This window comes from Melanotaenia boesemani, chromosome 17 (assembly GCF_017639745.1).
Source record: "Melanotaenia boesemani isolate fMelBoe1 chromosome 17, fMelBoe1.pri, whole genome shotgun sequence".
NCBI classification, from domain to species: Eukaryota; Metazoa; Chordata; class Actinopteri; order Atheriniformes; family Melanotaeniidae; genus Melanotaenia; species Melanotaenia boesemani.
In genome coordinates, this window is record NC_055698.1 from 12,579,079 (window position 1) to 12,606,771 (window position 27,693).

At 39.3% G+C, this 27,693-nt stretch overlaps 3 protein-coding genes across 3 annotated transcripts; 2 read left to right on the forward strand and 1 right to left on the reverse strand.

The window, feature by feature from the left end:
• Positions 1-2,503: 2,503 nt before the first annotated feature.
• On the reverse strand, positions 2,504-5,094 carry evx1 (even-skipped homeobox 1). The gene is made up of 3 exons (XM_041967092.1): positions 4,731-5,094; positions 3,509-3,744; positions 2,504-3,031 (listed from the first exon to the last, which is right to left on the reverse strand). The coding sequence occupies exons 1-3, from the start codon at positions 5,092-5,094 to the stop codon at positions 2,504-2,506; spliced, it is 1,128 nt and encodes a 375-aa protein (XP_041823026.1).
• Positions 5,095-13,800: 8,706 nt separating this feature from the next.
• hoxa13a (homeobox A13a) lies at positions 13,801-15,277 on the forward strand. The gene is made up of 2 exons (XM_042012513.1): positions 13,801-14,452; positions 14,954-15,277. The coding sequence occupies exons 1-2, from the start codon at positions 13,801-13,803 to the stop codon at positions 15,199-15,201; spliced, it is 900 nt and encodes a 299-aa protein (XP_041868447.1). The 3' UTR covers positions 15,202-15,277.
• Positions 15,278-25,023: 9,746 nt separating this feature from the next.
• On the forward strand, positions 25,024-27,174 carry hoxa11a (homeobox A11a). Its single transcript, XM_042012448.1, has 2 exons — positions 25,024-25,687; positions 26,492-27,174. The coding sequence occupies exons 1-2, from the start codon at positions 25,024-25,026 to the stop codon at positions 26,722-26,724; spliced, it is 897 nt and encodes a 298-aa protein (XP_041868382.1). The 3' UTR covers positions 26,725-27,174.
• The last annotated feature ends 519 nt before the right edge of the window (positions 27,175-27,693 follow it).

Sequence of the window (27,693 nt, forward strand, 5' to 3'; positions counted from 1 at the left end):
TCGTTCGCAATCTTCCCGCGATTAAATGGCATGGCGATGCTGGATTAGGCCACTGAGGATACAGCCGTGTACCGTGAGATGAGGACTCATATGCTTGGCTGGTGTAAATGTGGCTGTAATTTGCCTTGTTTTAATGTGTCATTCTGGCAGAGTGTGATGTGGCTTTGGAAGAGTATTGTAGTCCTGCTGCACCAACATGGGTAGAAGAAACAAGAAAAAAATGTTGGGAGACTGCGCCTTTTGAATATCACACCGGGTCCGTTCATCTTTTACAACGCAATTTTATTATGCACAAACCAGGGCCATTTCCCTGCTTGACCCGGGTCCCTATCAGGCTTAAAGACAACGGCTGATAGTTTACATAAATCTGCCTTGTGGTTTCGCCCCGACCCGGGAGGCTTAAACGGTGTATTATTCCAAACATATGCATTTTAATCAGCTCGGTCACACTTACAAGAACTCCAGTTAATAAGGCCATCAATCAAATGCGTGTGCGCTGGGGTGGGAGGCGGGGGGAGAAGAGGGGATGGTTGGTGAAGTTGAGTCTGATTAGGATGAACCTTTTTTTTTTTTTTTTTTTTTAACCTCAGAAAGCTTTACAGAATAAAAATATACTGACTTTGTGAGACATGTTTATTCTAAGGGTTTGTTTACTGAGATAACCTATGAAGATTAGTCGATTGAAATAATCTTGTGGAATAAATAACTGGAGGATATTTCATGCTAATTTGACGTTTTTTTTTATGTAGTTTTGGATTATAGCTGCAATTATGTACTTGTCCAATATTTTTCTTTTTGCTAACAAAGACTTCAAAGCCTGCGCGCTAAATGCCAGCCATTTATCTCCATATATTACTGCAATAACTTCTAATCTGCAGCGTAAAACTACTTTTAAACCCTGATTTGTGTCTCTCTCTCTCTGGGCCGCAGCTTTTCACCAATCCCTTAATTTTTTTATTTTTTTTTTTTTTTTTAAATTTGCGCGGCCTCGGTCAAATACGGCCAATTAAAATCCGACTTATTGTTGTGCTTCTCTCTGAATGATCGATCTCAGTGTTTCCAATATTTTCACGCAACTAATTCTGTGTCTATTAAGTGTTTGCAGAGAAAATATGCGTGACGTTAACGGAGCACAGGGACCACTTAGCTGTCACGGTCAATCTAGCGGTCCCATTAGGAAATATGGGGGGGCACATTGGGGTTTTGACAGCGACCACTTGAGAACAAAATTAGTGTTATTATTGAATCGGGAGGCGGCAGGAGGGAACCAACTGAGCGTACGTGAACTGAACGAAATCAAACCAAGTAGAAATTATCTGAAAGGGATAAAGCTGGTTAGAATTAGTTTTAATTTGTTTTGATGAAATAAAGGGGTGTTCAAATGAAAAACTTTGAATCCTCATTTGGGATTTAAAAAATCATAAATGTGTTTAGAGGACAAAGACGGCTGCATTGACTGACATAATTTATTGCAAGGTGGACGTTGTGGACACCCCAGCCAATACACAACCAAACAACCACAAAAGATGTACAAATATTAAATGATAAAAAGAGAGAGAGAGAAGAAAAGAAAATAAAAAAATCAGTCAATGGTTAGTTAGCACTCTCCATGAAATGTCACAAAACTAGAATCACTGCAGCAGTGCAAAGCGAGAAAAAAACGTTTCCATAATTTAATCACATTTTCATTAGATTAGGCAATACATCTCTCTTTATCATTATAGATGGAAACAAAACAAAAAGTCTGTTTGAAGGCCTTCGAAATGTTTCGAGATTTTTTCCCCACATTTTGATTGTCCTCTTTCCATCCTCCACTGCCCCCCCTCCCCTTGTCAAGCCGTGCGGGCTGTAGTAATCCGTTCCCTCGGCGCCTTGTTACCTTTTGGCAGCAACGATCCCTTCCTGGTATTATCATTAATTCAACACTCAAAAATCGCAGGGTCGTCCATATACATCACTTACTAATTTTACTTGCATCTGCACATTTCGGCCCGGGCCGCCGCCATGGAGGGCACCGGTGTGGAGAGTTGGTTATAATGAGACGGACGCAGTCTGTTAACAAATCCCCTTGTTAAAAAGAGAGATGGAAAGCATCATTCTCGTGTAACTAACAATACATGGAGGTCGATTTGGACGCGTAAAGAGACGACAAGTTATGAAAAAAAAAATCTCATCTTCATCCATCACGGAGATTTAAATGTTTTTGTTTATGAAACCCCCTCCCCCTAACACCCTTTTCGTCTTTCACACATCAAATTAATCTTCTAAAAACGAAATCTGGTTTTGCGTCCATGCGGTCTTATTTCAGCCCACTCTCGTGGCTCTGCCAAGGGATTATTTTGTTACAGTTATGGTTGAAATGTTGTGCGTCCTGAAGATCTAACTATTTCCCCACACTTGGTTGGATTTATCTGCTTACCCCTTTACACTGTTTCAGTTCTGACCATATAATATGCTAAAATGAAAGCTTATATTAAATGCTGTCGTATAGTTTGTTTTGGTTTTATCTGGTCAGAGGCACTTCTTCCCTCTGGTCTAATGTCACAGATGAGGATTTGCTGAGCACCGAAGGCGTAAAAGTGACAAAAGCGTCTGTCCTGCTTGTTGGGGAGCAAGTGAAGTCCGAGCCAGAGGGCCTAGTTGAAATACCATTAGACTGACTGGAGTGGCAGGCCAGACAGGCGCAAGGACTCCCTCCGGGACCGAGGCCGTGAGTTGGACCTGGGTACATGGAAGGGTGTCTGAAGGCGCACAGGAGTTCTGGTCTCTGGTAGGGATGAGACAAAACCCGGAAACTGTCGAGAGATCGCAATGGGTTCGAGAAGGGGGAGCCGGTAGGAGCTGAGCCTGCACCAACACCTAAAGGGGAGTAGTAAGGAAGCGGCAGGTGGGATGGAAATGGATATGGCAGGTTGCCTGTGGCCGCTGCGTGGCTCATCATATAGGTGTAAAAGGCCGGGTCAGCAGGGTGAGGCCATGTCATGGCTAGACGCTGGCGTTTGTCTTTCATTCTTCGGTTCTGAAACCACACCTGGAACAGAGACACACTGCGTCAAATATTAACCTCAGCCCTCCCTCTGACCAACAAAAGCAGATATGGAAACCACGTGATACAGTAGTAACGCTTCCACACACGCCCCAATACTGCTTTGGGTTAGAAGGGGATTTTATCTTTTTCATTTAGATTGATTTGGTAATTACTTTTTAAAATTGATATAATTTGCTCCGTTTCTTGTGCCAGTAAGCAGGTAAATAGATAAAACATGCAAATGGAAAGAATTTACATTTAAATGAAGGCCTTGCTTCAGTGACAATCTGCGTCTTTGTCTTGCTGCATGTTAGTTTTCCTTGGTTTGCCTTATTACATCCAGGACTCCTTTATTGTATAAGCTCGAAACATTTTTTTGCATATTGCTAATTTGCATCAAAACGAGCTTGCGAAATGGGAGCCTGGGTTGGTGCATCAGAGGCCCGATGCTGCCCTGCTCGTTTGGGACAAGAATCTTACTTTGATGGTAGTTTCAGGTAGATTTAATGCAGCCGCAAGTTCGCATCTCCGCGGCCTGGATACGTAGTTCTCCCGGTAAAATTCCTTCTCCAGTCGGGCGATCTGCTCCCGAGTGAATGCAGTTCGATACCGGCGAATCTGGTCTGCTGCGTAGGACAGAGAGCCTTGACCCGGTACTGACTTACCCGGGTCTGCACCAGTCTCACTTGGGTGACCCGGAGAATCCCCATTTCGACCTGAACCAATAAACAGAATAAATTAATGATGCTTATATTTGCAGCCAAAGTCAAATACACATCTGTAGAATCCCTTGAATAAAAATGTACTGAGATGGTTTATTATTATTATTTTATTTTTATTCGTTTAATACGTATCAGGACATTTTGCTGATAGTTGGTATTTGGTTTATTTCATTATTCAAACTCCATTGTTATTCATTTATTATTTTCAAGGCCTTTTTTTGCATAATGCTCTACAGCTTTGTCTGTCTTTATTTTGTAGAGTCTTTTAATCTTATTTTTAAGATGAAAAAGATTATTATCAGTTAATTACTGTAGTACACATTAATTGGTTTGTACGACGATTGCATTGATAAATTATTACGAAAATTATCTTTGGCGTATTGGTTTTCTTGGCATTTCTTTAGCCTGAAGCAAATAGACTTTAAATAATTTATTATTTTAATAGTAGTATGTAGCAGCTTGGTGTCATTTATTTATTTATTTATTTAATAAGATACACATGGAATATACTGAAGACTGAGCCTTTGCACTTACAGAGGATGCCAGACAGATACCCATGGACCTAGTATGTCAATCTCCTTTGCTTCACCATTTTGCTTGTACTTGAGACTAAATCCTGCATTTTTCTCAAGCTGTCAATGTATCAGACATATTTGCTGTGTAAGTCAGAGATAAAAATTCCTGGTTAGACTGTGGGTGTCACCTCAGTGTTGCAGCCACATTGGTCACTTGGCAAAACAGCTGTGTGTAGCAGCTACAGTTTGAATGTATTTTGTGTAGCCAGTAAGGCTAAAATGTACCTATTAAGCAGGTATTCTGTGTGTATCTATTTCAATGTGCATTTTCATAATAAACTATTGCAGCTGCTGAATAGTCTGTTTCTAATTTTAGGATGCATAATTTAGTTTTATGTATACAATCAACTTGGTGATAGAATCACGCAGTCACAGAAACCCTGCAGGCAGCAACATAAAGCCTACCTTTGGCTGTATGGTAGTCCATGCTTTCAGGCGTGCAGCTGACATCAATTTCCTCATAGAAGTCCGACTCCGTGTCTGAGCTGCTGCCGTCCTTATGGGGTTGATCAGCCCGGTGCCTCTTACCGGTGGAAGACGTGCTGATCGGTCTCACGTCGCCGCACACATTTCTCCGTGCGCTCTCCTCCACTATCATCTCGGTCCTGTCCCGGCAGTAAGGCGCAGCGGCGGGGCTGAGACAGCTCCTGTGACTCGGCTTCCCCTGCGGTTCTCTCACGGGGCTCCCTATGGCATCCGACAAATTCGAACCGCTCTTGCCAAGCCGACCTCCCTCCGCCAACCTCACCACCTCCTCTCTGCTTTCCATCACAACCACTGTTTTTTTTTTTTTTTTTTAACTCGACTTCAATGGAGAATGCAAGCCGTCAAAACTACGGCGATGGTTCTCAGGTTAGAGGGGTGTGTGATTGTGGTGATGATGGCGGTGAATGTGGGTGGGAGAAATTTCGTCCAAACGGGTAGTAGAAGAGGCTTCTGGAAAAGATGAGATGCAATCCGGTCTGACCCTCAGAGAAGCCCGCTACAGAGTGCAGAGAAGGAGCTCTGGGAGGGATCACCATTTACTCTCGCTCTCTCTCTTTCTTCAGAGCTGTCATTCTTAACAGGCCAGTCGTCATGATGGTCCCCCCTGATGACGACACGCATTGATTGGATATGTGGGAAAACAGAGGGAGCAATGGCAGCGAGTAGTAGGAGGAGGGGGGTATCAGTGGGCATAACAAGCCTCATACTAAACAAGAAACACACCATCCGTGAACTGTGTCAGCCTGACTGGTGCTTACGTGGTCTTTGATGGATGAGCTTTGCAGAAACATTTTAGGGTTTTGAAAGGATGAGGTATTTCATCTAAAAATCACCCCACTACCAAACAGACACAAAAAATATATCAATACTTTTTCATGTCGGATCTTTATAAGCTCCAGACTGGATCAGGGTGTGATCATAATCACTTTTAATAACAGTAGTCCTGGACCATCTCAATGAATTATTACCTGTATTAGCACACTCCTTTTCTTTGCCTTTGTGTCTCTCTGACAACTCTTTTCCTCATCTTAAGTGGAGTCAAGTAGTCTTCAAAGGTCAAGTCTTAGGTCAGAGTTTAGATAAGAGGCCACTTGACAGGAAGTCCTAAAAACCAACAGAGCCACGTCCAAATACCGCGATATCATGGCACTGAATACAAATACAAATCACTTCAGGACATTTCACGTGCCCTTTTTTGCGCATTTTGAGCTAGTTTTTCCTTTTTTCTTTGTTATCAAATGACAAACAAAAGGGATGGAGTTATGTGTTAATGTGTCCTTCTAAAAAAAAAAAAAAAAAAAAAAAAAAACCCTTGTCCTAATAACATGGAATCATTTGGGGAAATTTTTTTAGCTATTTTATGAGACATGGGAAACATTAGGCTGTCTGTGATTAAATTAGACACAAACTCCACTGTCGTCGTATATTTGCAAATCGTTTATGTAATAGAATGTGTGCATGCGTAATATTTTGAATTAAACGGGGTCCTTAGTGTGGCCTTAAAACTTAGATTTAGCGAACTGAATTTATCAGACAAGTTTCATAGTTAGGCATGCACACTCAGTATTTTTTCCATGTTTTCTGAGCCTCTTCCGTCAGATCAAATTCTCTCCATCAAACTGTCAAAGAAAGAATTTATTATTCCTACTCGTTTAAATGATGCTCAAGTTTATTTCGTGTGCTTTCTTCAACGTGGAGCATCTAAAATTTGCATCCAAATAGTCTTTGAGTTGCCTGCTTCGCAATACATTCCATGCCCATTAACAATGGAGAACGTATTTTGTTGTCACCCTGCATTTCTGTAACTTACTGATGACCACCTAATGACAACCTCCCCTCCCCTGGACTTTCTTTCTTTCCTTCCTTCTTTCTTTCTTTCTTTCTTTCTTTCTTTCTTTCTTTCTTTCTTTCTTTCTTTTTCTTTCTTTCTTTCTTTCTTTCTTTCTTTCTTTCTTTCTTTCTTTCTTTCTTTCTTTCTTTCTTTCTTTCTTTCTTTCTTTCTTTCTTTTGTGTTTGTGAACTTAATTGAATTCTGTCGCTGCGGGAGACATGACAGCTTGGACATGATAGCTACGATGTAAATGATGTATTTCAGAGATGTGGTGTACTGTGGTCCCCACAGAGACAAGAAAGTGGCCAACTAGAGCTCTAGCAGTCTACGCTGTCCTTGTGCGCCCTCGCCTGTCGGAAAGAAGGAAAACGCCCCGAGCAGCGATGGCCCCCCTCCCCCAGCCGGGAGGCTGAGGAGTAAGGGAAATTCCTTTGGCTTTCTACCCCGACTCTTTCATCTGCTCTGCAAAGGGAGGGAAAAACAACTTCTGTCTGCACCTTTCTCATTCTCTGACAAATGCTGCCATTTTAGAATTTGCAAAAGCAAGTCGTTATTTGTATTATATCTATTTGAAGAATAATTTATTTATTTGAGGCAAACTTCTGTATTAAGCACTAAAATGTGAAGATATTATCATCACTCAAAGGATCAAGGTTATTGATTCCTCTACAAATTAACCATAAAATAGGGGAAATGTGCTGAGTAATCTTTTCAGCTGAACCAAAAATATCTTGAGTCATAGAGGAAACGGAAGAAAGAATTTGCTTAATTTCCGTCTTGGTGGCACAGAAGCAAAACTTTATCCCCTTCGTTCACTTTGCCTGCAGAACCTGTTAGAATTGCGTGTATAATTTTTTTTAATGTGTTTCTTTTTGTGTCAGTATATATTGTGTTTATGAGAAATATTTATTTGTCAAAAATGTACACAATGACAGTTTTTGAACTTGTCAGATCATATCCAAGTAGGCCTGGGCAGATTCCTTTGTAGACTGAGAAATTCCCTTCTCTTTGGAGGCGGAGTTGGATAACCTGGGCTCTGAAATTCATAAAGGGGCATATGTGCTGTGTTGGTGCAGCGCCCAGAGGTGGCAAAGATCCCATTACTTTGTTAGAGTTATGCAATGGGTCGTGGCCAGGGCAGATGGGATCTTGTGATCGTGCAGAGATAACGACTGGAAGCGTTTTGCGCAACAGATGAACGACCTTGCGTGTTTACTGTAGTGAAACTTATATTGTGTGGTTGAGATAATGAAGGACACAAGATAGGTTTGGGGACTTTGCCGAACCTAGGTCGTACTATCCTCATTTATTTTAAAGTTGTCTTAAAATACGCAGTTCTTTCAAATCCTCCACATTCTTGTAGCAGACGTTCAGTGTAGCTCTGTCTCCAATGTCTAGTTTTGCAGAAGATCAAAGGGGGGGGGCTCCCCTCCACGGCAGACACTGCAGAATGCGCCCCTCAGTTTTACTAGCCAGTCCAACTTGAACTTGACCATGGAGCCTGCGCAGTTGGTTTGTAATCCAATCCATGGCCCTGTCAGTAGACCAGCAAGTATTGTTTGTTTAAAGCGCGCACACACACATACACACACACACACGCACACACACACAAAATCAGTGTGTGATAGAATGGCACATGAACGCTGGATCTTGGATGCTCACCTCTCTGTTGGTTGAGGTGCAGCGTGTTTTACACAAGGAAGGTGAAAGGGAAAAAATCTGCCTCTCCCTCATATTGTGGCCCCTCCCCTCTCCGTTGCTTCACCTTGGCCTTGAAACAGAATGACGCAGTTAGCAGAGAGTTAACTCGTTGACCTTGGAGTGAAGCAAGTCCCGGTGACTAGGCAGCAGGAAATATTCTTTGTTTAAAGACCCTCTTTTTTCTTTTCCTTTCGTTCCTAGTAGCTTCATTCTGCAAACCACGCGTTATTACTTAAAGGGCTTAGCAGGCCACCAAGATCGGGCCTGTGTTACTACATAATTTGGGGTTTGCAACATTCAACAGTAGCAAGACAACGCCAGGTGTAAAGCCTGGACGTTTAACCAGAGGGTTTGTAATGCTTACTCTGGTCTGTGCATCCCTGGCATCTTTAAGAAAGGTGATATTTACAAGTCTGTCGGCCTGGTAATGAGTTTTTATTTTTAGAGGATGCTGGTGTCATCAAGTCTGCTGTTCCACTATTTTCTGTGCTACTTTTATGCTTATTCTGGCCAAATGGAGATTTTCACATTTTCCAAATTTCCATGCGTTTTTTTTTTAAGGCAAATGCAATTTCTGCAATCAGAGTGGAGATTAAAGAATAAAGCATCATGCAGAAAATAGGGTTTGCATGAGACTGAAGGTGTTATAGAAGGCCGCTGTAAATAAGGCTCAGCACTTTTCATTTTTCTTTATCAAAATCTACTTTTCAGTCATGTTAGGTTGTTGTTATTTTTCGCACCAGCTTGATTAATATGAAGATCGTGTGAAACCTTCAGCCACTGTCATTTAGCTATACAAGACTTCATCAAAGTTATTTCCCTTTACGCAAACACTTTCGTTAATAGATTTAAAAAAACAAAAGAAAAAATAGATACATAATTTGTTAGAGTACTTTTAGTTTTATTTAGTGTGCAAAATTAAACGACAGGTAAAACATAAAAGCCTGCTAGTATTTTATAATCAAATGTTCAACTTTTCAGTGTTATAGCTTTTGAAAGTCAAATCATTTTGAGGACCTGCCATTTATTAATAAAGCTTTGAATATATTTTCACTTTTTTTTAACACACTCTCTCTATAGGAAGCCATAGACGTACGAACAGGACGATGAACTCAGTTTGTGCTGTTATTTCACGTTTACAGTTGTGTGTAATTTAGATGAAAATTTCTAAACTTTAAGCTTGGAAAATTGAATTAATTTAATTTAATTAAAAAACGTAATTAGCTTTCCATCTAATGTGACTTTTTGCAATTTTTAACGCAACACAGACGCTAGAAAAATTCATTTGAATCCCACTTTTGCAACTAAAAGTCAAATTTCCTGAACGAAAATAAAATATAATATATAATAATATTAGTTTCTACCACAACTCCCGCGCCATAATAATAATAATAATAATAATAATAATAATAATAATAATAATAATAATAATAATAATAATAATAATAAGAAGAAGAAGAAGAAAATATTAATTTTAGAGCTGCAGGATTCAGTGTGATATAAATGAATGAATCATTTGATAATCCGATTGTCAAAGTACAAAAGAGCTGACAGGTTTCCTGTCAGAAAGATACAATTTGGTGTATTGGAAGCTGTTTATCGCTACACTCAAAACTCCAACAGATGTTGAACTGAACACTGAGTAAAACAAAGCGCAGACCTTTGTATTTACTGAGGTTCTTGCATGCCAATAAATGAATGTCACATGCAGCTTACGGGCTGTAGCTTTAGCAGCCTGTTAACGCAACGTTTAAGACTTCTGCTGGAGAAACTCAAACAAGGCGAAATTTGCAGCAAATGTCTCAGTCAAAAGCACACATTAAGGACACTTTGGGAGTGAAACTTTGCAGTTAACAGTGGACCTTTAGGTGGCTAGTATTCGAAAAGGAAGTGGGTCAAGTTTTCTTGTTATTTTTAATGCAGGCCGGTATAGGCAAGCGTCCAGAAAATATGGAAAAGTCAAGTGTGTGACCGCCCTGTGGTTTCCTGCTTTGACCACAAAAACATATTGGCTGTTATGCTTTGACAGCTCTTTGACAGCTTCTACTTTAGGCACGTGTCCTCAACAAGGCTGGAATTAGATTGCAGGTTCTTAGCAGCCCATTTAACATCTTAATTCATGTTATTAGGGATATAAATTTATAGCCCAGCATAACTTTATATGGACCTTTCCCAACTTTACCCAGGCTCCAGACGCTGAGGCCATGGAATAAATGCTCTTTCTTTCTCTGGCTTCGGAATTTGGATGCCAGTACAAACAAGGGGGTTGAGACTTGATTATGACCCCAGAGAAAAAAGCCTCCAGACTCTGCTGCCAAGTCCGAAAGTGGAGTCCAAAGGCACATCTCAGGATCCTTTAAATGAGTGGGGTCTACAGGAATTAAAATTCGCTGTTTTTTTTTATTATTTTTTTTATTCTTTTTTTTTAAATCTCACACGGAATATACAAAAAGAAAATTAGCAACAAAATCAAAAATCCTGTTACAATTTAGTTGCATCCTGTTGTCTTTTCTGTGTTTTTTTGCATTTAGCTTAATAAGAATTTAAAGCGGAGTGCCCATGGTGCAGTGTGGTGTATTAGGCGGGCAACTCCTATAGATACTGTTCATTGTTTAGTAGATCTCTTGTCTGGAATGACCACATGTGCGCGGCCACAGTCAACTTGACGTGGACTTAGGGCTGTTGTTACTGCAGGACAATAACATAGAGAATGTAAGGAGGAACTTGGATATAAACATAAATAATCATCTTTGAATGAGCACTTCTATCTGCTGCTGAATGGTTACAATAAATCGATCTAAACTTAAAGCAGAACAAACCAGGACTCTGCAGTTAATGATTAACGCAGCAGTGTTTATTTTGAAGCCTAACACGCCTGCGTTGACTAAAACGCCAGGCAGAGCGCAACAGGCCAAGCCTTGTACTATGACTCATAATTATTGCTGCATGTTGCTGCTGAATGATTTTATTTCTTGGCCTTTCTTGTTTGATAACGTCAAGATAAACCTCGACTACTGTGCAGCTAGCGGTAATGAACGTCATTGTGTTATCAAGCACATCGCCGTGCTGCCTATAGAACTGACTTTGATTCACAACTTTTAATAAGATAAATTGCACTTAACGTTCTTTAATTTTCTTAATGAAATATTTGTACATAAAAAAAACACAAAAAAACATGTGAAACCTATAAATTTGGGGTTTGGATAAAATGGTATCTACAGCGTCTCAACATACACCTGTAAAAAAGTAACCATAATAAGCAGCGTAAAACTGCAAATGACTGTTATTTAATGATACCATATAATAAGACTCAATTACAATAAGGCCACTTTCATCTCTTTGTTATAGATAAATGTGGACTTACAGCAGCTGATTTTACATTAAAATAGTTTCCCTTGAAAATGCAGTGCATGTTTAATAAACAGCACCTCCAGCACACTTCGAGGTTTTGTCACTACGACACACAATACATGTCGAATATGGGATCTAAAATAGACAGCATCAGCCCATAGCTATTTGCTTTGTTTTTTTAAGTACTCGTATCTCCTTGAAGGGATCAGAACATTATTATTTAACTGTGTTGAAATCATTCGGACCTTTCATTTAAGTCAATTTTATGTTTTTAGCGCTCGAGCTGCCATTTTCTGGTGTTCAAATTTACCACAGAGGAAAGGATAATTTCCTTAAATATAGATGAACAAAACTGAATCCAAACGACTGCATCCATGACTGTAGCATGAGTTGTAGTTTATTTTTGTATTATTTTTTATTAAATATTTCTTTTAAAAAAAGCTAACAAGATTATGCACACGAAGCCCCTGCTGGATTTTTAAGATGTGCTTACAAATACAATGAAAGCTCCATCAGTTTAATTTTCCCTACACAGAACAGATTAAGATCCACTGGACATAAACACAAATCAGCAGAGCAAACACACACACACACACACACACACACACACACACACACACACACACACACACACACACACACACACACGCACGCACACACAGGCACACACACAGACACACACACACACACACACACACACACACACACAGGCACACAAACACTTGCTCTCTCTCACACACTCACGCACCACACAACTATCCTGTCCTCTCTTTTTAAGGGATCAAGATCATTTTCACACATATTTGACAAAAACACTTCCACAATTAAAAACAAAACCCCTTAAAACACACGCACACACACACACACCAGCGTCCCGTTTATATTTCCAACGCTGGGACACAAAGTTAACGCAATAGCCATGAGAAGCGGCCACAGACCAGCTGGTGAGAGAAAACGGTGGAGAAAAACAGAATGATAGTAAAAGTTAATGTCCTCCAATAGCTTTCATTGGGACAGGAATTCTCACCCTTCTTCCGCTCTTTTCAAGAGCTCAGACGGGCCCTTCAAAGCCTGAATGGTCCGACAGGATGGCTAGACAGCAACTTTCAACTTGACCTTGGCCTCCAGCCGCGTCTACCTCCTATGTAAAACACAGCCAAGTCCAGAACTGTTTCCTTTACTTTGCATGTTGCAAACAGGTCGGATGTCACGTGTTTAAAACATTTTCTTTAAATCATGAGGTTACATCAGACTTTCATTCGTTAAGTATATATTAAGCTAATACTGAAATATTAAAGTTTATTCCTCTATTTGCATTTTGTCTTTTGGTCTTGAATAAATACGTCATTTAACCCACTTTAAGTGAGTGGACTCATGCTTTTCCATTATACTTCCACATCCCAGTAACGCGCACATACGGATGAACATGTAACCTGCCACACAGTCATGAATCCGGAGTGACAGAAATTATTTAGAATTGCACACATAGATCATCTGCGGTGGGACACATAATACTTTGACGGTATATATTTTATAAACAGAATATTTTGGCATATGGTGGTGTTATGATATTAAATTCTTCCTCCGAGGGGGACAAAGAGTGATTTGCGTGCGTGAAGGCCATAGACTCTTAGTCAAAGCTGTTTAATTAAAAAAAAAAGTAATCTACTCTTCAATAACTTACTCTGATTTCAGCTTTACATAAAAACACGCCTTTTTAAAATGAATATTAACCATTTCGGGCATTTAGAACTTTGAAGTATAACATCACGTAAATACAGTATACACTGGTTTCTTGTGTGTCTTACATATTAAAGATATAAATTCATTATCATCTTCAATTCAATCAAGAAAGAAATGTTACATCCCTTGATAGAAACGATCACCTTACTTCGCCGCATTTTTCTCCATTTAATTATCTGCTGATGTTTACCGTCCCTCTTTGCATAGTCTGATCACATGACAATGTTTTGACCAATAACAACGCAACCTCTGCGCTCCTGTGTGCGTCAGAGTGGCTTTACTCCCTGAGAAGCAGTATCTCCTTTTTTCAGTCTCTGGGCTTTTTAAAAAAGAGCCAGAAGCTTCAATGTTGGATGCCGTGCTATGACAACGTCACTGCTCCTCCGTCCTCACTGGGTCGACCCGTCGGTGATGTTTCTCTACGACAACGGCGGCGGCTCCGATGAAGTGAGCAAGAACATGGAGGGTTTTGCCGGTGGCAACTTTGCTGCGAACCAGTGCAGGAATCTGATGGCGCACCCAGCGTCTTTGGCACCTAGCACGGCTTACTCGTCCAGCGACGTGCCCGCCTCTGGCATGGGCGAACCAGTGAAACAGTGCAGCCCCTGCTCTGCAGCTCAGAATTCATCCAGCGCGTCCCTTCCTTATGGGTATTTCGGTTACCCGTGCAGAATGTCGCATCACAGCAGCATTAAATCGTGCGGAGCGCAGCCCCCCACCGCGTATGGAGAGAAATACATGGATACGTCCGCCTCGGGCGACGATTTTACCTCTCGGGCTAAGGAATTTGCTTTTTACCCAACTTACCCTTCAGGTCCATATCAACCTGTTCCCAGTTACCTGGACGTTCCTGTGGTGCCTACAATCGGTGCGCCATCAGAGGCCAGACATGAGTCCCTGCTGCCTATGGAAAGCTACCAACCATGGACTCTCGCCCCCAATGGATGGAACAGCCAGGTTTACTGCGCCAAGGAGCAGCCCCAGCCTGGACACATGTGGAAATCCTCCATGCCAGGTAAGTTATACCTTCCGGATTCAGTCTTCACTTTGATATTTTAGCATGTTAACGCACAAAAGTGGATATGTTCTAGGAAATGTCAGCGACTGTTTTAACCTGCAGAACAAATACCAGAATTAAATGGGGATTTGTTTTCCTGAATTAAGTCATCATAATAAGGCAAAGATGATTAAAATGGTTCATTAAAAAAGTGGAAACAAGAAATCCAAACATGCGCAATAGTATTTTAGTTTTTTCTTCCTTTCTATGAAATATTTTCCAATAATCGAATTAGCCTGTTGGTACTATCACAAGTGATCTTATATTTACCCTTATTTAAAAAATATAATTACCAAAGCAAATCTGGAAGAGTTTCATTTTGTGTAAAAGCAAATAGAAATGTGTCATTCAAAAAGTTTAAATTTCCTGAACAAGAGCTTTCACATTGAGAGGGACCACAACGCTGCACCACATATGCAAAAGCAGGTAATAACGTCTTCTTCTGTCTCTCTTTTGTAGACGCAGCGTCTCACACTGGAGGAGACTCCGGCTCTTATCGACGTGGAAGGAAGAAGCGCGTGCCATACACCAAGGTGCAACTGAAGGAACTCGAACGCGAGTACGCCGCCAATAAATTTATCACGAAGGACAAAAGGAGGAGAATATCTGCTCAGACCAACCTGTCTGAGAGACAGGTCACGATATGGTTTCAAAACAGACGCGTCAAGGAGAAGAAAATTGTCAACAAATTGAAAACGATCAGCTAGTTTATTTCTTACTGTATGGACAATTCAGTTGGAGGCAAACTACTACATACACATTAACTCACGCGAGTTTGGACACATGGAGTAGGACAGCAAATTCTCTCCTGTCTGAACGTGATTCAAATGTATGTAAGCAAATAATTTCCCGGAGCCTCTGGAACAAACTTTCCGGGGGCCCGTGAAGGCCGGACCCTCCATTTCCTGCCATTTGTTGTTAAATATCATTTAAGTACTCAGGTGAGAGAAAAAAAAAAATATACAGCATATGAGCAGTTTATGTGACTTTTCCCCCTCTGCCTTTGTCATGCTCAGTGCCAAAGGAGAAAAACTGTGCGCCACCGAGACTACACCTTTAACTTTAACAAGAATGATAAATTTACAAGAAGTGTTTTGGATTCGGATCTTGGAAATGTTAAATATTAATCTACCCCTGCTTGCTTATTCACGTGCTCAGCTTGTACGAAATTTTGTCTTATCATATGAATCCGTGTTCTCATTCATATTACAGTCCATGGTGCAATTCATGTTATAATGCTTAGATAATCCTCTGGGACATGTGTTCATATCTCATCTAGCTTTTATAATGTGTGCGTATTCACGTGGTTGTATATAAGTATAAAAGTAAAATCAGGCATGATATCCAGGTTGTGTGTGAGTCCAGTGTGTCGGTGTTAAAGTCCGTTCTAATAAAATGTGGACTGGTTGAATTTCATCCATGTTATGTTGAAGATAGAGCTTTTCTTCATATTAGACACATGGCCCATTTATCTATGTTATGTTTTTTTCTTGTTTTTGTTTTACAGCCAATCATTTTTAATTTAGAGAGAAATCATGCTTCCACCTTTGTTACGCATACATTTACTAAAAATGCAGTCGTTGCATATGGACACTCGGTCTCTTATCAAATTGCCTTGCAGTGATATTGTTGGGTTTGTTGTAAACTTAAGCCAAAAATCCTACATAAATTTTCGATTCTGAGAATTTCAAAGGTATTGTAGCTGAAGTTCTTTTATGCTGCTGTGAGAAAAGGGAAAGAATCAGTTGAGATAGATCTTTGCTGAAATGTGGTCTGACATCGCCATCTAGCGACCACTTTGTAGCACACACCGGCCTCAGCATAAACAGTCAAGATCTTTCATATAAGTTGTCCACAAAATAATAATAACAATAATAATAATAATAATAATAATAATAATAATAATAATAATAATAATAATAATAATAATAATAATAAGAAGAAGAAGAAGAAGAAGAAGAAGAAGAAGAAGTGCAGATTTGACGAAAACAGGGAACCATTTCAACACGCAATTAAAACAAGAACCGAAATCTCATTTATTTTTATTATAAAACAAATAAACATATATATCATAGTACAGAATACATCCCCAAACTCACTTTCTGTATCTGTTCATTGGAAGCTCACGTAAACATGAAAGAAATGAAAGACGCTAAAATGACCCATGGTTATGACCAAAATGGAAGCAGGGATTCATATTTTTTACGTTACTAGAATAAGAGAACATTTTAAAAAATATGTACAAAGGCCATATCAAACAAACATATAGTTATTAACTTGGCAGGCGGTTGATTATGATTCAGTTTAGAACTAGTGATCAGCCTTGGAATTGTGTTAGTCTTTAAATATGTAAAGATAACAATACTTAAAAACATGTCGTAGATTTATTTATTTATTTTTTTTACATTTTGGGTTGAAATTTCTCTTCGTTTGTAGGAGCTATTTGAGAAGAGCGAAGAAGAAAAATGACCGTAATTAATCCGTATTCAGTCGTCATTTATTTAAATCTATGTTATAGATATTAGCTAGTTCAGCGACTGTTTGAATTGGGACTGAGTCATATTTAAGTAAGCAAATGTTATGTTGACTACCGTGGTTAGAAGTGGACCTGAAGTCCACAATTTAGTAGAATTTTGCATTAACTGAAAAACGTTCCGCCGTGTCTAGAACCAATCATCGTGTGCGAACATTTGCTTCAAGATAATTTAGATGAATAGAAACAGATTTTCCCTTTCATATTTTTTCTTTCGTCCTTTTCTTTCTTTTTTTTTGAGTGACAACAGTTTTCTGTCCGTTGAAAATAAGAGGCTCGCGTGCTTGATAAACCTGCGATTTATTGTTCAGTTCAAGTGGATGTTGAATCGAGCATGAGACCAAATCCAAACTTCTTCAGTATTCTAGTTGGTTTTGCGTTGCTAAATAACTATTTAAGTCTCTTTGATGCCGCAGCTTTATTTGTGATTTGTACGATTTTTGCCTGCAGCCAACATTTTTCAATGTGGATGGATTTAAGTACAAACTAAAACAATCGCATTTCTATGTAATTCCAGTAATAATAATAATAATAATAATAATAATAATAATTAGTTTAACTCTGTAAAAGTTGCACTCAGATAAAAATGTAACTTTAAAATTTTAATAACTTTGAAATTTTTAAAAGCGATTTTTTAATTAATTTTTTCTTTTCTTTTGTACAATAATATCAATAGTCAATGCTTTTGACAAATGGTTGAGATGAAAGTTAATAATATAGTAACAATATTCAAATGGTCAAAATTTGAAACCGTAATGGGAAAACAAACATTTACTCTTACATCCCCAAACTAAATGTGGTCAGTTTTATTTTCATTATTTTTAGAGAAAAAACTGAGCCGTCTCAACCACTTTGTTTGGGTATGCCAAAGTAAATATTTGTTTTCTTATTACTGTTCCAAATTTGGACCATTTCACTGGGACCTTAATGAGGTATTTGTTTATATAAAGAATTAACTCATAAGGGTCCTGCTCTACTGCTTTGTACAGCAGATCTTTCTGTGAATAATGTATTTTATTTTAAAAAGCACAATATAGTACAATATATACCACTTTGTTTGGGCATGCCAAAATAAATTTTTGTTTACCTACTGCTGTTTTAAATTTTGACTATTTTAGTATTACTATACTATTAACTTTCATATTAAAAACATTTATTCTTGTACAAAAGAAAAGAAAATTAGCCTGAAAAATGTCAAAGATATTAACATTTTAAAGTTAAAAATAGTGTATGTATATATATATATATATATATATATATATATATATATATATATATATATATATATATATATATGCTTAATTTTAAATAATTTTCTTTTTAATTTGCGTTTTTATTAACATTTTCTTGAATGCTCATAAATGTCATAAATGTGAACGTTGTTTTTATTTTTCCGAGCCTATACTTTTTAATTGTCTGAAAAGAAAAAGAAAAACAATGCAACTTAGTGCTGCAATGTTACGTGAAATGCACATGGGCTTACGTCCGCGAGCACGGAGCGCAGTGCTGCTGAGCTCTACGTAGTCTGACGTGGGAACGACGGGTGCACACGTGTTAAGGAACGGGACAGAGGAGGAGGGGGGAGGGGGGGCGGAAGTTCTTTGCGGAAATTGCGTACCCAACGCGGTAACTAATTGGCTGCGACACAAGGTCTTGGCATTTTATTGGTTTAACAACCAAAACAAACCCTGAAAGTCCCGCCTACAACTCATATAGGTGTGGGTCCAAAGCTCGCAACCAGGCGCCTCCTGTTTCCTCATATGAGCTAACTTTGATTGGGTAGACTGCAGGAGGACAACACAGGGGAGAGGTGGAAGTTGCAACCAGTCTCAACAACTGAATTGTGCTGCCACACTAAGGAAGAAGTATGAATTACACTTCACTTTACTGCTTAAATGGGCCCTGGTTAAGGGAGGAAATTTACGAAATTTCACATTAACTTCATCTGAAAATTATCTTGAAAGAAAAGGTTTTTTAGGTCCAGTTTCAAACTATAGAAAATGTTATATCTTAATCTGTTTCACCTCTTGATCAATAGAGAATACAGTCACTCTAAAAGTAATGATTGAGATGGGTAAAGAGCAAGGGCTTGTTTGCTTTAAATCACATAAATTTAAAAGAAATAATCATTTACAAAAAAAAACAAACAAACAAACAAACAAAAAAAAAAATAAAAAAAAAAACATCACATGTCAGGCTTCCCCCATTTTGATAATACTGGCTAGATTTAATCCTAGTAGAAGATGTGTATTGACTAAACGGATCAGTGAATGGGGCTAATATCCGCATCTCTAGTAAGCAGAGCAGTTTGTCTCTCGCCCTTCTGTCAGGCGCGGCTTCTCAGGCAGGGCCAGCTCTGCTCTTTACATTGACCTTCGCTGTCTGAGTCTGTAATGAAGGCGAGGCCTTCAGGCACTCAACGATGCGACTCTGGTCAAGCTTGAATGCGTGATCTCAAAGATAATCTCGTAATGCACCACACAGACTGCAGCAGACATAAGCTTATCCAAGACCGTGACAAGCGGTCAAATAGAAGCACTTGACCGAGATTATGTAAAAGCCTCCTCCATATCCCATTCGACCCCTGATTCATAGACAGACGGGAGTTTCCTGCTGTATGACTGATATTAGCTTCAACATAATAGTGTTACTGTGTTTATTCATTAAGGCTGTACAGACTTTTAAAATCATGATATCAATCAACGGGCTAAAATAAACCAGATGCTGTTTATGTACAAACACATCACAAGATACAATTCTTAATATAAATTAAGTTAAAGAATTTACCTAAATTTTCCAGTCGAATATATGCTTTTGTAAATGTGCCTGTGCGGAGCTAAATGTTTACAGAAATGGACGCGGAGATTTGGAAGAACAATCCACAAAATAGACACCAAGAAATGATTACTATTGGTATTGTTATCCTTTTATAGTTAAAATAAAACGAATAGAGTTTTAGTCGAAGTCGCAGTGTTTTGGTGGTCATGTGAAGAGCGTCGCTCGGCATTATCAGCTACAGTCCACAAAAGCCTACAATTTATTACAATAAACAACATACTATGTTCATGTTCATGGAAAGAATTAACGTTAAAGAAATAAAATAGTGGATGATTTTGGATTTGGAGCAAAGATCGAAGTCAGCTTGCGTAATTGAATGCATCTGAAATACACGCATTATTTGTCGTATTTGTGTCTGCAGCTATTGACCGAGATAAAAAAAAACTTTACAGATTGGTGACTAATTGGTTTTGACATTGTTAGATCACAACCAAAAGAAAAATAAATTGATTAATATAATAAGAAAATAATATTTTTGTTTTAAAAGCTGTTTTTTAAAAGGATAAATGCCGATGCTTAAATTCGAGTGCTACTTGAAATACAATAATGACATCTGGGTTTTTGGAGAGAGCGAAAAATTATAGACTTAAGTGGACTTACAATATCGTATACTCCTACTTTTTGTTCTACAATTCCTCAAACCATCCAAAAAGTACACAGCGGGATCATCTGATGCCAAAGACTTTTCGACTTTTTGTTTTCTTTTTCAAATGAAGTTGAAACTTTACCGCTATTTTCTATTTACTGTTTTAAATGTCCGTTTACTCCACTATTCAAGCCAGTTTATATCCCTTTGTCCAGGCTCCTTGTCTCCCAGATTAGCCTTCACCACCTAACTCAGCAGCAACCTATGTTTCCCCTGCTTTGCCAGAGGTGCTCCAGTTGACCGTGGAGTTGATCGGTTTCCATGTGTGGTCCGCCTTGCCTCACTTCTGTCGTCGCCATCGGCGTCGACTCACATTTCTGCCACCTGTGGATAAATCAGGAGTTGCTTGTTTAATCACATTAAATTTTATTGATATATTAGGACTTATTCATAGGCAACTAGATGCAAGCTCTGATTGTTTCATGTTTCGGTCTGATGGTTTTATAATCGCCAGCAACATGACAACTGCTGGATCCTGCAGACTGTGTCAGCAGTCTCATTAAAATTCAAGTTCAACAACATCTCATATATTTATACATGTGATATTTATTTTCAAAAAGCACATAAGTGAGCGCTTACACGTATGACGTTGATAAATAACTTTTGGAATAAAATCCCGCTGGTTTATTCCTCAGGTTGCTTTGTTTTGCAGGCACTTGCACATTTGCACATTTCAAAATTACAAAAACTCCACGTTTAGCGAAAACTTAAAATATAAAAATCTTCTTTTTTTTATGAAGTTATGAAAATGTGCTTGGTAAAAGTTCTCACTTAGCACCCTGCGTTTCATGCTGTTACATTGCATGTGTTTATATGTCGGCCTCCTCTTCAGTGCTCAATACAAACGGCAGTGTTTCCATCTTGAGATTAAGAATCTAGTCAAAAGAAGCTTTGACTTGCAGGTGTGGTGGTCTATTTTTCAACCATAAAATGAAAACAAAAAAAGCCTGTAGTAAAGCGCTGGGGCTTTTTATGTCAATTGAGGACTTAAACTACAGGAGGTGTCTTTGCAAGAGATTGAATGCTCCTATTTAGTCTCATTTACAGCCTATAGGCATACCTGCGTGAGGTTAAACTGTACTTTCAGATCCTACCAGCGCTTGCTAGTTATCTTTTTGTCTGACAGGGTTTATGGAACAAAGATTGGGTTATAGCGTATACATATCGCGTTCTCTTTGTGACAAAGACACTGCTTCTGTCGCTTCTCTCAGTCAAAATAAAAACTTACTCTTAATTTAAAATGTTTTTCTTTGTCCTAAATGGTTATCTTTTTAACTTAAAAGGGAACTCAGTCCAGCGTGTTTATTCAATGTCCGTGCTTTAGGGAGGAATAGGAAGTCAGGTTAAGGGGGAGAAAACAATGTCCCTGAGTAAATACACTGATTTGTCTGTCATGAGGCAATATCCTGAATAGTTTCCCGTGGTTATTTATTATCAAAAACTCAAGTGTCTCTGGGCTAAATGATGATAATGTTTCAACTTTTTTCCTCCTTTTGTTATTAAAAAACATCGCAGTGCATTTTATCATATCGCCACTAAAATATAAACAAACTTATTCTAGTGCGCCCATGCTTCCAAAGTACCATCATGGTTGTTAGAACAATTCTTTCAAGCATTCCGATATATATAAGAAAAAAGTCTTCAGAGGCCGATAACTCTGCTAAATCTATAAGATTAGTTTGAAGGTGAAGTTCAGTTTTTTCCTCCTTTGCATTCAGCACTAGGCTCGCACTATCAACCAATCTTGTAACCTTAAGCCTGAGTAGGCGCAAAGGTAATTAAAGGAACTTCATCCGGGGCACATGGACCCTTTGCTCTCTGTGAAAGGACCCTCTCCCTCCCCCGAACTTGAAGTCGACCGTACAGACAAAGCTTTGGCTTTGAGAGTTGTTTTAACGCAGCACCAGACTCAAGTCCTGCTGACCAAAAACAGCACGAGATTGTTGGCCACGAAACCCGCATGACCACCATCTTTAACAAAACAACGCATTTGTCATAAATAGGAACCCAGATTGGTTTGTGTGGATGTGTGTGCTCGCAAATGTTTTAAAAGTATTTTTATTTTAATCAATAAAATTTCAAATAATTTCTAGCGACTAGAGTAAAAATAAATAAATAAGCTTATTTAGTGTAAGAATAAATCTTACCTTGCGTATGTACAGACAAATGTTTCTATGTAACTGAAATCCCCCCAGCCGCTGATTTTGATTCCGCGTAGGTGGTGACTTCCTATCACGCTTGGCCAGTTTTGTGGTGTCTGTCTGGCTTGGGGGGAAAGGAGCAGTAGAATACTATAGCAGCTATAAAAACGCAGGTCTTTGCAGAGCTGGCTTTGGATTTCCTGAGCATTTTGTCCTCAATTACAGCTTAAAAGCTTCAGCACAACTCGTAGAATTTGTCTGGATTGACTGAGAGGCGGAGCGTGTGGTCACAAAGACACTCAGCTTGTATGTGTCTCTGCAATTTATCTAAATAAAATGGCCTCTAAGCAGCACGGTTTATATCACACGCTGCATGCTTTTACCATGTTTTGATACACTCACAGGGCGTTAGTTGGTGCTCGCATAGTATTAGTCTGTGTGATATTTCAAGATTGTGTTTCATATGTGCCACCAGGAGACCCTTGAATCCCTATATGCACGTCAGGCTGTCGGGCCAGACCAGCCGCGGCGGTCTTAATCCGAGCTCAGGTCTCTCGTTCACAGCATATTAGAGTCAGGTTGCAGCCCCTCTAAAACAGGCTGCATGGTGGCCTCAGAGCAGAACACCGGGGAATGTGCAGTGTGGCATGTTTATCAAATCAAACAGCACAAATGCATTTCAGTTTAGTCTATACATTTATCATTTGAATGGACTAAAGTTTGAAATAAACATTTCATTCACAAATCTCTATACATACTCTATTTTTCTTTTATTCCGCCAATGTATTTAGGATATTCATATGATACGAAAGATTTTCCAATAAGAGATGTTGCAAATATGTTCCCAGCTGTAACTATAACATACACCTGAAGCCCTTCTTCAGTTTTGCAACAATTGAACAGTTTATACAGTTTTTCCTTTGATTTTGTTCATTTAAATTCGTCATGGGAAAAAAAAACAACAAACACAGATATAAATAATAATTTGTACAACGATTTAAACAGGTGGGATAATTTCTAGAAATGTCCTCTTTGGAGTGTACATTTAAATCCATATTTTGGCACAAACGTGGCAAAATAGCCGTGCGTAAAAGTGGAGCAACTAGAATAGAGCAACTTTTGGAGCTGTCGGTGGACCATAAAATTTAACTTTAAAGGAAACAGAGCAGCTTGATAAATAGTATAAAAAGGGAATAGAGTAAAAACTCTAAATAAAATCATCAAACGGATACAATTTCAGTACAGAAGCAGACTTGATTGGCAAACTTTACATTTCACCTTGGGCGTAATTTCCTTACTATAAGTTTTGGTTATTTATTTTGACTGATGAGGAGATAAAACATTTTAACGTATAAAATAATCCTAAAATTAAAATTTAAGACATTGCTTTAAAAATAAAATGTTTAATAATAAGTTTATCATTGACAGCCAAATTAATTTGTCTTTGCTTATGTCAAACAACTGCATATATTTTGCGAAATTTTCAGTTTGGTCTGGTACTGATATTAACCCAAGGCTTTGTCCAGTTTCAACATTAGTCGCTACTTTGAACATGACCCTGATAACCAAATGTCCACTCAGCCAAATGCTATGCTGTGAATCTACCAATTGATGATGACTACGCATCCCTAAAAGCAGCTTTTAGAAGTAAGCTCTTGTATTCCTCCTCCAACTCAGGTCTTTAAAATGCTCACAATGATGCTGGTTTTAGTTAATGTTATTTTCAGGTATGGTTAAGCAGTTTGTAGGCAGAGCATGTAGTTTTTTTCACATTGCATGTTAATTTATAACAAAGAATAATTATGTTTAAATGACAACAATAGCAGTTTATTTATTATTATTTTTTTTAATGAAACAAATCAGAAATCGAGTAATGAAGTCCACATACCATTTGGGAAATCATGCTAAATTTTTCCTTAAAAGTCTTCTTTTTTCTTAACATGTGGTTATATTTTTCCTTCTTTTGACTCAGTTGCTTGTTAAGGAATTCATTTTAATCTATAGCGATAAACCACCAATGTCAAGCTTCAGGACACACAGCAGTCATGTCTCTAACACTCCTCCACACTCTTTCTCTTTCCAAAGCATACACACCCACAGGCAGGCACGCAAGCATGCGCACGCGCAAGCAAGCACACGTACACACAAACACACAGAGCTTGAAAATCTGTCAATTTCTACCGCGTGATCACGTGTCCTCCTCCTCAGTGGAGTGGATGGAGATGGCTCTCCACGTCAGCTTACGTCTCCAAATTTCTGCTTAGCGAACCTGCTTCAAAGAGGCAAGAGGCACGGCGCTTCAGAGCCATGTTCAGGGCGGTTATAGAGGAATCAAACCCCAACATAGAGTTATAGAAGTGGCTGAACTACGATGATGGATTTTGACGAAAGGGTCCCCGTCGGATCAAACATGTATTTGCCCAGTTGCACTTATTACGTGTCGGCGGGGGCTGATTTCTCCGGTCTTCCCTCGTTTTTATCTCAGACCCCGTCCACCCGCCCCATGACATACTCGTACTCCTCTAACCTGCCGCAGGTCCAACCCGTCAGAGAGGTGACATTCAGGGACTATGCAGCCATTGAGGCGTCCGGTAAATGGCCGCACCGGGGGAACTTGGCCCAGTGCTACCCCGGCGCAGAGGACATGGTGCACCGGGACTGTCTGTCGGCGCAAACCGCCGTCGTGGGGGATATGTTTGGCAAAAACAGTCCTGCAGCAGCCGCTGCCGCGTATCACCACCACCACCACCACCACACGGGCGCTGGCTCCGCTGCCACAAATTTTTACGGAAATGTCGGTAGAAATGGCGTGTTACCACAAGCCTTCGACCAGTTTTACGAGACAGCGTATGGGAACGCGTCGGAGAGCTCCACCACACATGCCTTCTCAGGGGACAAAACAGCGATCAAGCAGCCTAGTTCTGCGCCGGAGCAAACACCACCGTGCCGGGACACCGAAGCGAAGGAGCAGCGAGATGAAACGAGCAGCCCAGAGTTATCTTCCGGCAACAATGAGGAGAAATCCAGCAGCAGCAGTACGTATTAAAGTCAGCGCCTCGGTTATGAGAGAAAGTTTGCAATCTTGCGCGCTGCTGTTAAAAATTTTATATGCTGTTTTATAAGCATATAAGGTTTATAGAGGGCCTGTAGACCCCCCCACCCCCAACAAAACTTTGTTATAAACTGTAGGATCACGTGTTTGGAATTGAAATTGGCCGTGAAAGACAGCAAGCCGGTAATTTTTCTGTAACATTCTCTGATGTTTCCAGAGAGCCCAAAGTTATTATGAACGCGGGTTCCTCCACAGACCTGCGTTATTTCCATTTAGTACGAATGTGCTTGTTTCACGCTTTCTTTGCGTTAAAGGAGCCCTTGCATGTAATGAGGGTGGTGCCTGTGTTTTAAGGTTTAGCACACGATCTCTGCTGTTAAAGCTATCACAGTTTGTGTTCCCACGTGTACATTTCCCCATTATTATTATCTATAAAAACAACGTTTCTATATAAAATGTCTCATGCAGCACACTCTCATTTACTAAAGTTGGTAGTTGCTTGTATTTTAAAGCGAGCTTGCTTTCATTTACTTGAAAAGGTCAAAGCCCAAGTGTATTGTCTAGCGAGCCAGCATCAAATGGTCTGGTGGTCTTTCCAGCGATATAACATCAGGATACATGACAGTTGAAATGTTTAACTGTTGAAATAGGAAACATGTTACTAATGCTTTACGTAGGAGGAAATCCGCTAATGCGTAGTAACATCCAATGCATATAAATCTTTTCTTTAGTTATGGCTAATTACACGTTTTCTGATCAGTGCTTTTTTATTTCTTTTATCTTCCAGGTGGACAGAGGACACGCAAGAAAAGGTGCCCTTATTCCAAATATCAGATCAGAGAACTTGAAAGAGAATTCTTTTTCAGCGTCTACATAAACAAGGAGAAAAGGCTGCAACTGTCTCGGATGCTCAACCTCACCGACCGACAAGTAAAGATTTGGTTTCAGAACCGTCGCATGAAGGAGAAGAAACTGAACAGAGACAGATTACAGTATTATACGTCTAATCCCCTGCTTTAGGAAACAGAACAACCCCATACAACAGTAGTCCCCTTCTGTGGGACTGACTACGTTTACAGACTGACTCTTTCCAGTGTACTATGCGTACCACAATGGCCGCGACAGCAGCAATAGCACTGCTCAATGGGTTAATTTCAAGTTCGAGGACAACAGTAAAGTGATATGAAATGCCTTGAATTGAAACAGTCTGTTGACTTTGATTTCGCTCCTCACTTTCAAACTTGGGAAAATGTAGAAACTGTTTTCTGTCCTCCCTAAGACTGTGTATTAGCGAAGGCCCTTGTTAATATTGTATGAGGCGCAGAAGCCTAGTTTATTTTCCTTTAACGCGGGCGAAACAAAAAGGAATAAAAATAAAAAATAAATGAATAGCAGTCACAAAATGACTGCTCTGATGTATTTTGTAACCAAAAGTTATAATTGATCCCCCTCCTTTTTTCCTTTTTTTTTTTTTTTTTTTTTTGGTCTGTCGAAATCATAAAAGTGTTGGATGTATAGGCGAACATGTGAATTATTATAGGCTAATCGTATCTATATCAGTGTGACCAAATATTGAGTCCGTACAGATGAGGATGATGTGTTTCTGTTTTGTGTCCTTATTTATTTTGTAGCTATTCGTTTACTATCTATCGCCTTTAACGCCACGGGTTTTAAGTCACTATTAAAGGCAGGGTGTTTGGAGTCCATTTTGAGTGTGAGCTGATCTCAAAACCAGCTTTTGTCGTCTGTCGAATTGCCTGCAGAATGAGGGCTGACTATTTTTGGTATCGTGAATCTTTCAATGCTTAATCACAGGCTCTCTGTTTCATATTTCGAAGACAGGCAGATAATAATGTTGATCATGCAGGCCAAACCAGAGAGATAAGCTTGTCCACTGAATCCGTGTGGAGTCGCACTGAGGTACACGCCCAACATATTCACACAGGTGAAAACTACATATGCAGCGGGCCATCAGGTCTGATATTCATG

What these genes read in the sequence shown, in the direction of transcription:
- evx1 (XM_041967092.1), bottom strand. Translation starts at nt 5,094, where the DNA reads ATGGAAAGCAGAGAGGAGGTGGTGAGGTTGGCGGAGGGAGGTCGGCTT. An exon ending in GGACTACCATACAGCCAAAG is followed by an intron (nt 3,745 to 4,730) that starts GTAGGCTTTATG and finishes TTATTGGTTCAG; the next exon opens with GTCGAAATGGGGATTCTCCG. An exon ending in TACCTGAAACTACCATCAAA is followed by an intron (nt 3,032 to 3,508) that starts GTAAGATTCTTG and finishes TCTCTGTTCCAG; the next exon opens with GTGTGGTTTCAGAACCGAAG.
- hoxa13a (XM_042012513.1), top strand. Translation starts at nt 13,801, where the DNA reads ATGACAACGTCACTGCTCCTCCGTCCTCACTGGGTCGACCCGTCGGTG. An exon ending in GTGGAAATCCTCCATGCCAG is followed by an intron (nt 14,453 to 14,953) that starts GTAAGTTATACC and finishes TCTCTTTTGTAG; the next exon opens with ACGCAGCGTCTCACACTGGA.
- hoxa11a (XM_042012448.1), top strand. Translation starts at nt 25,024, where the DNA reads ATGATGGATTTTGACGAAAGGGTCCCCGTCGGATCAAACATGTATTTG. An exon ending in GGAGAAATCCAGCAGCAGCA is followed by an intron (nt 25,688 to 26,491) that starts GTACGTATTAAA and finishes TTTATCTTCCAG; the next exon opens with GTGGACAGAGGACACGCAAG.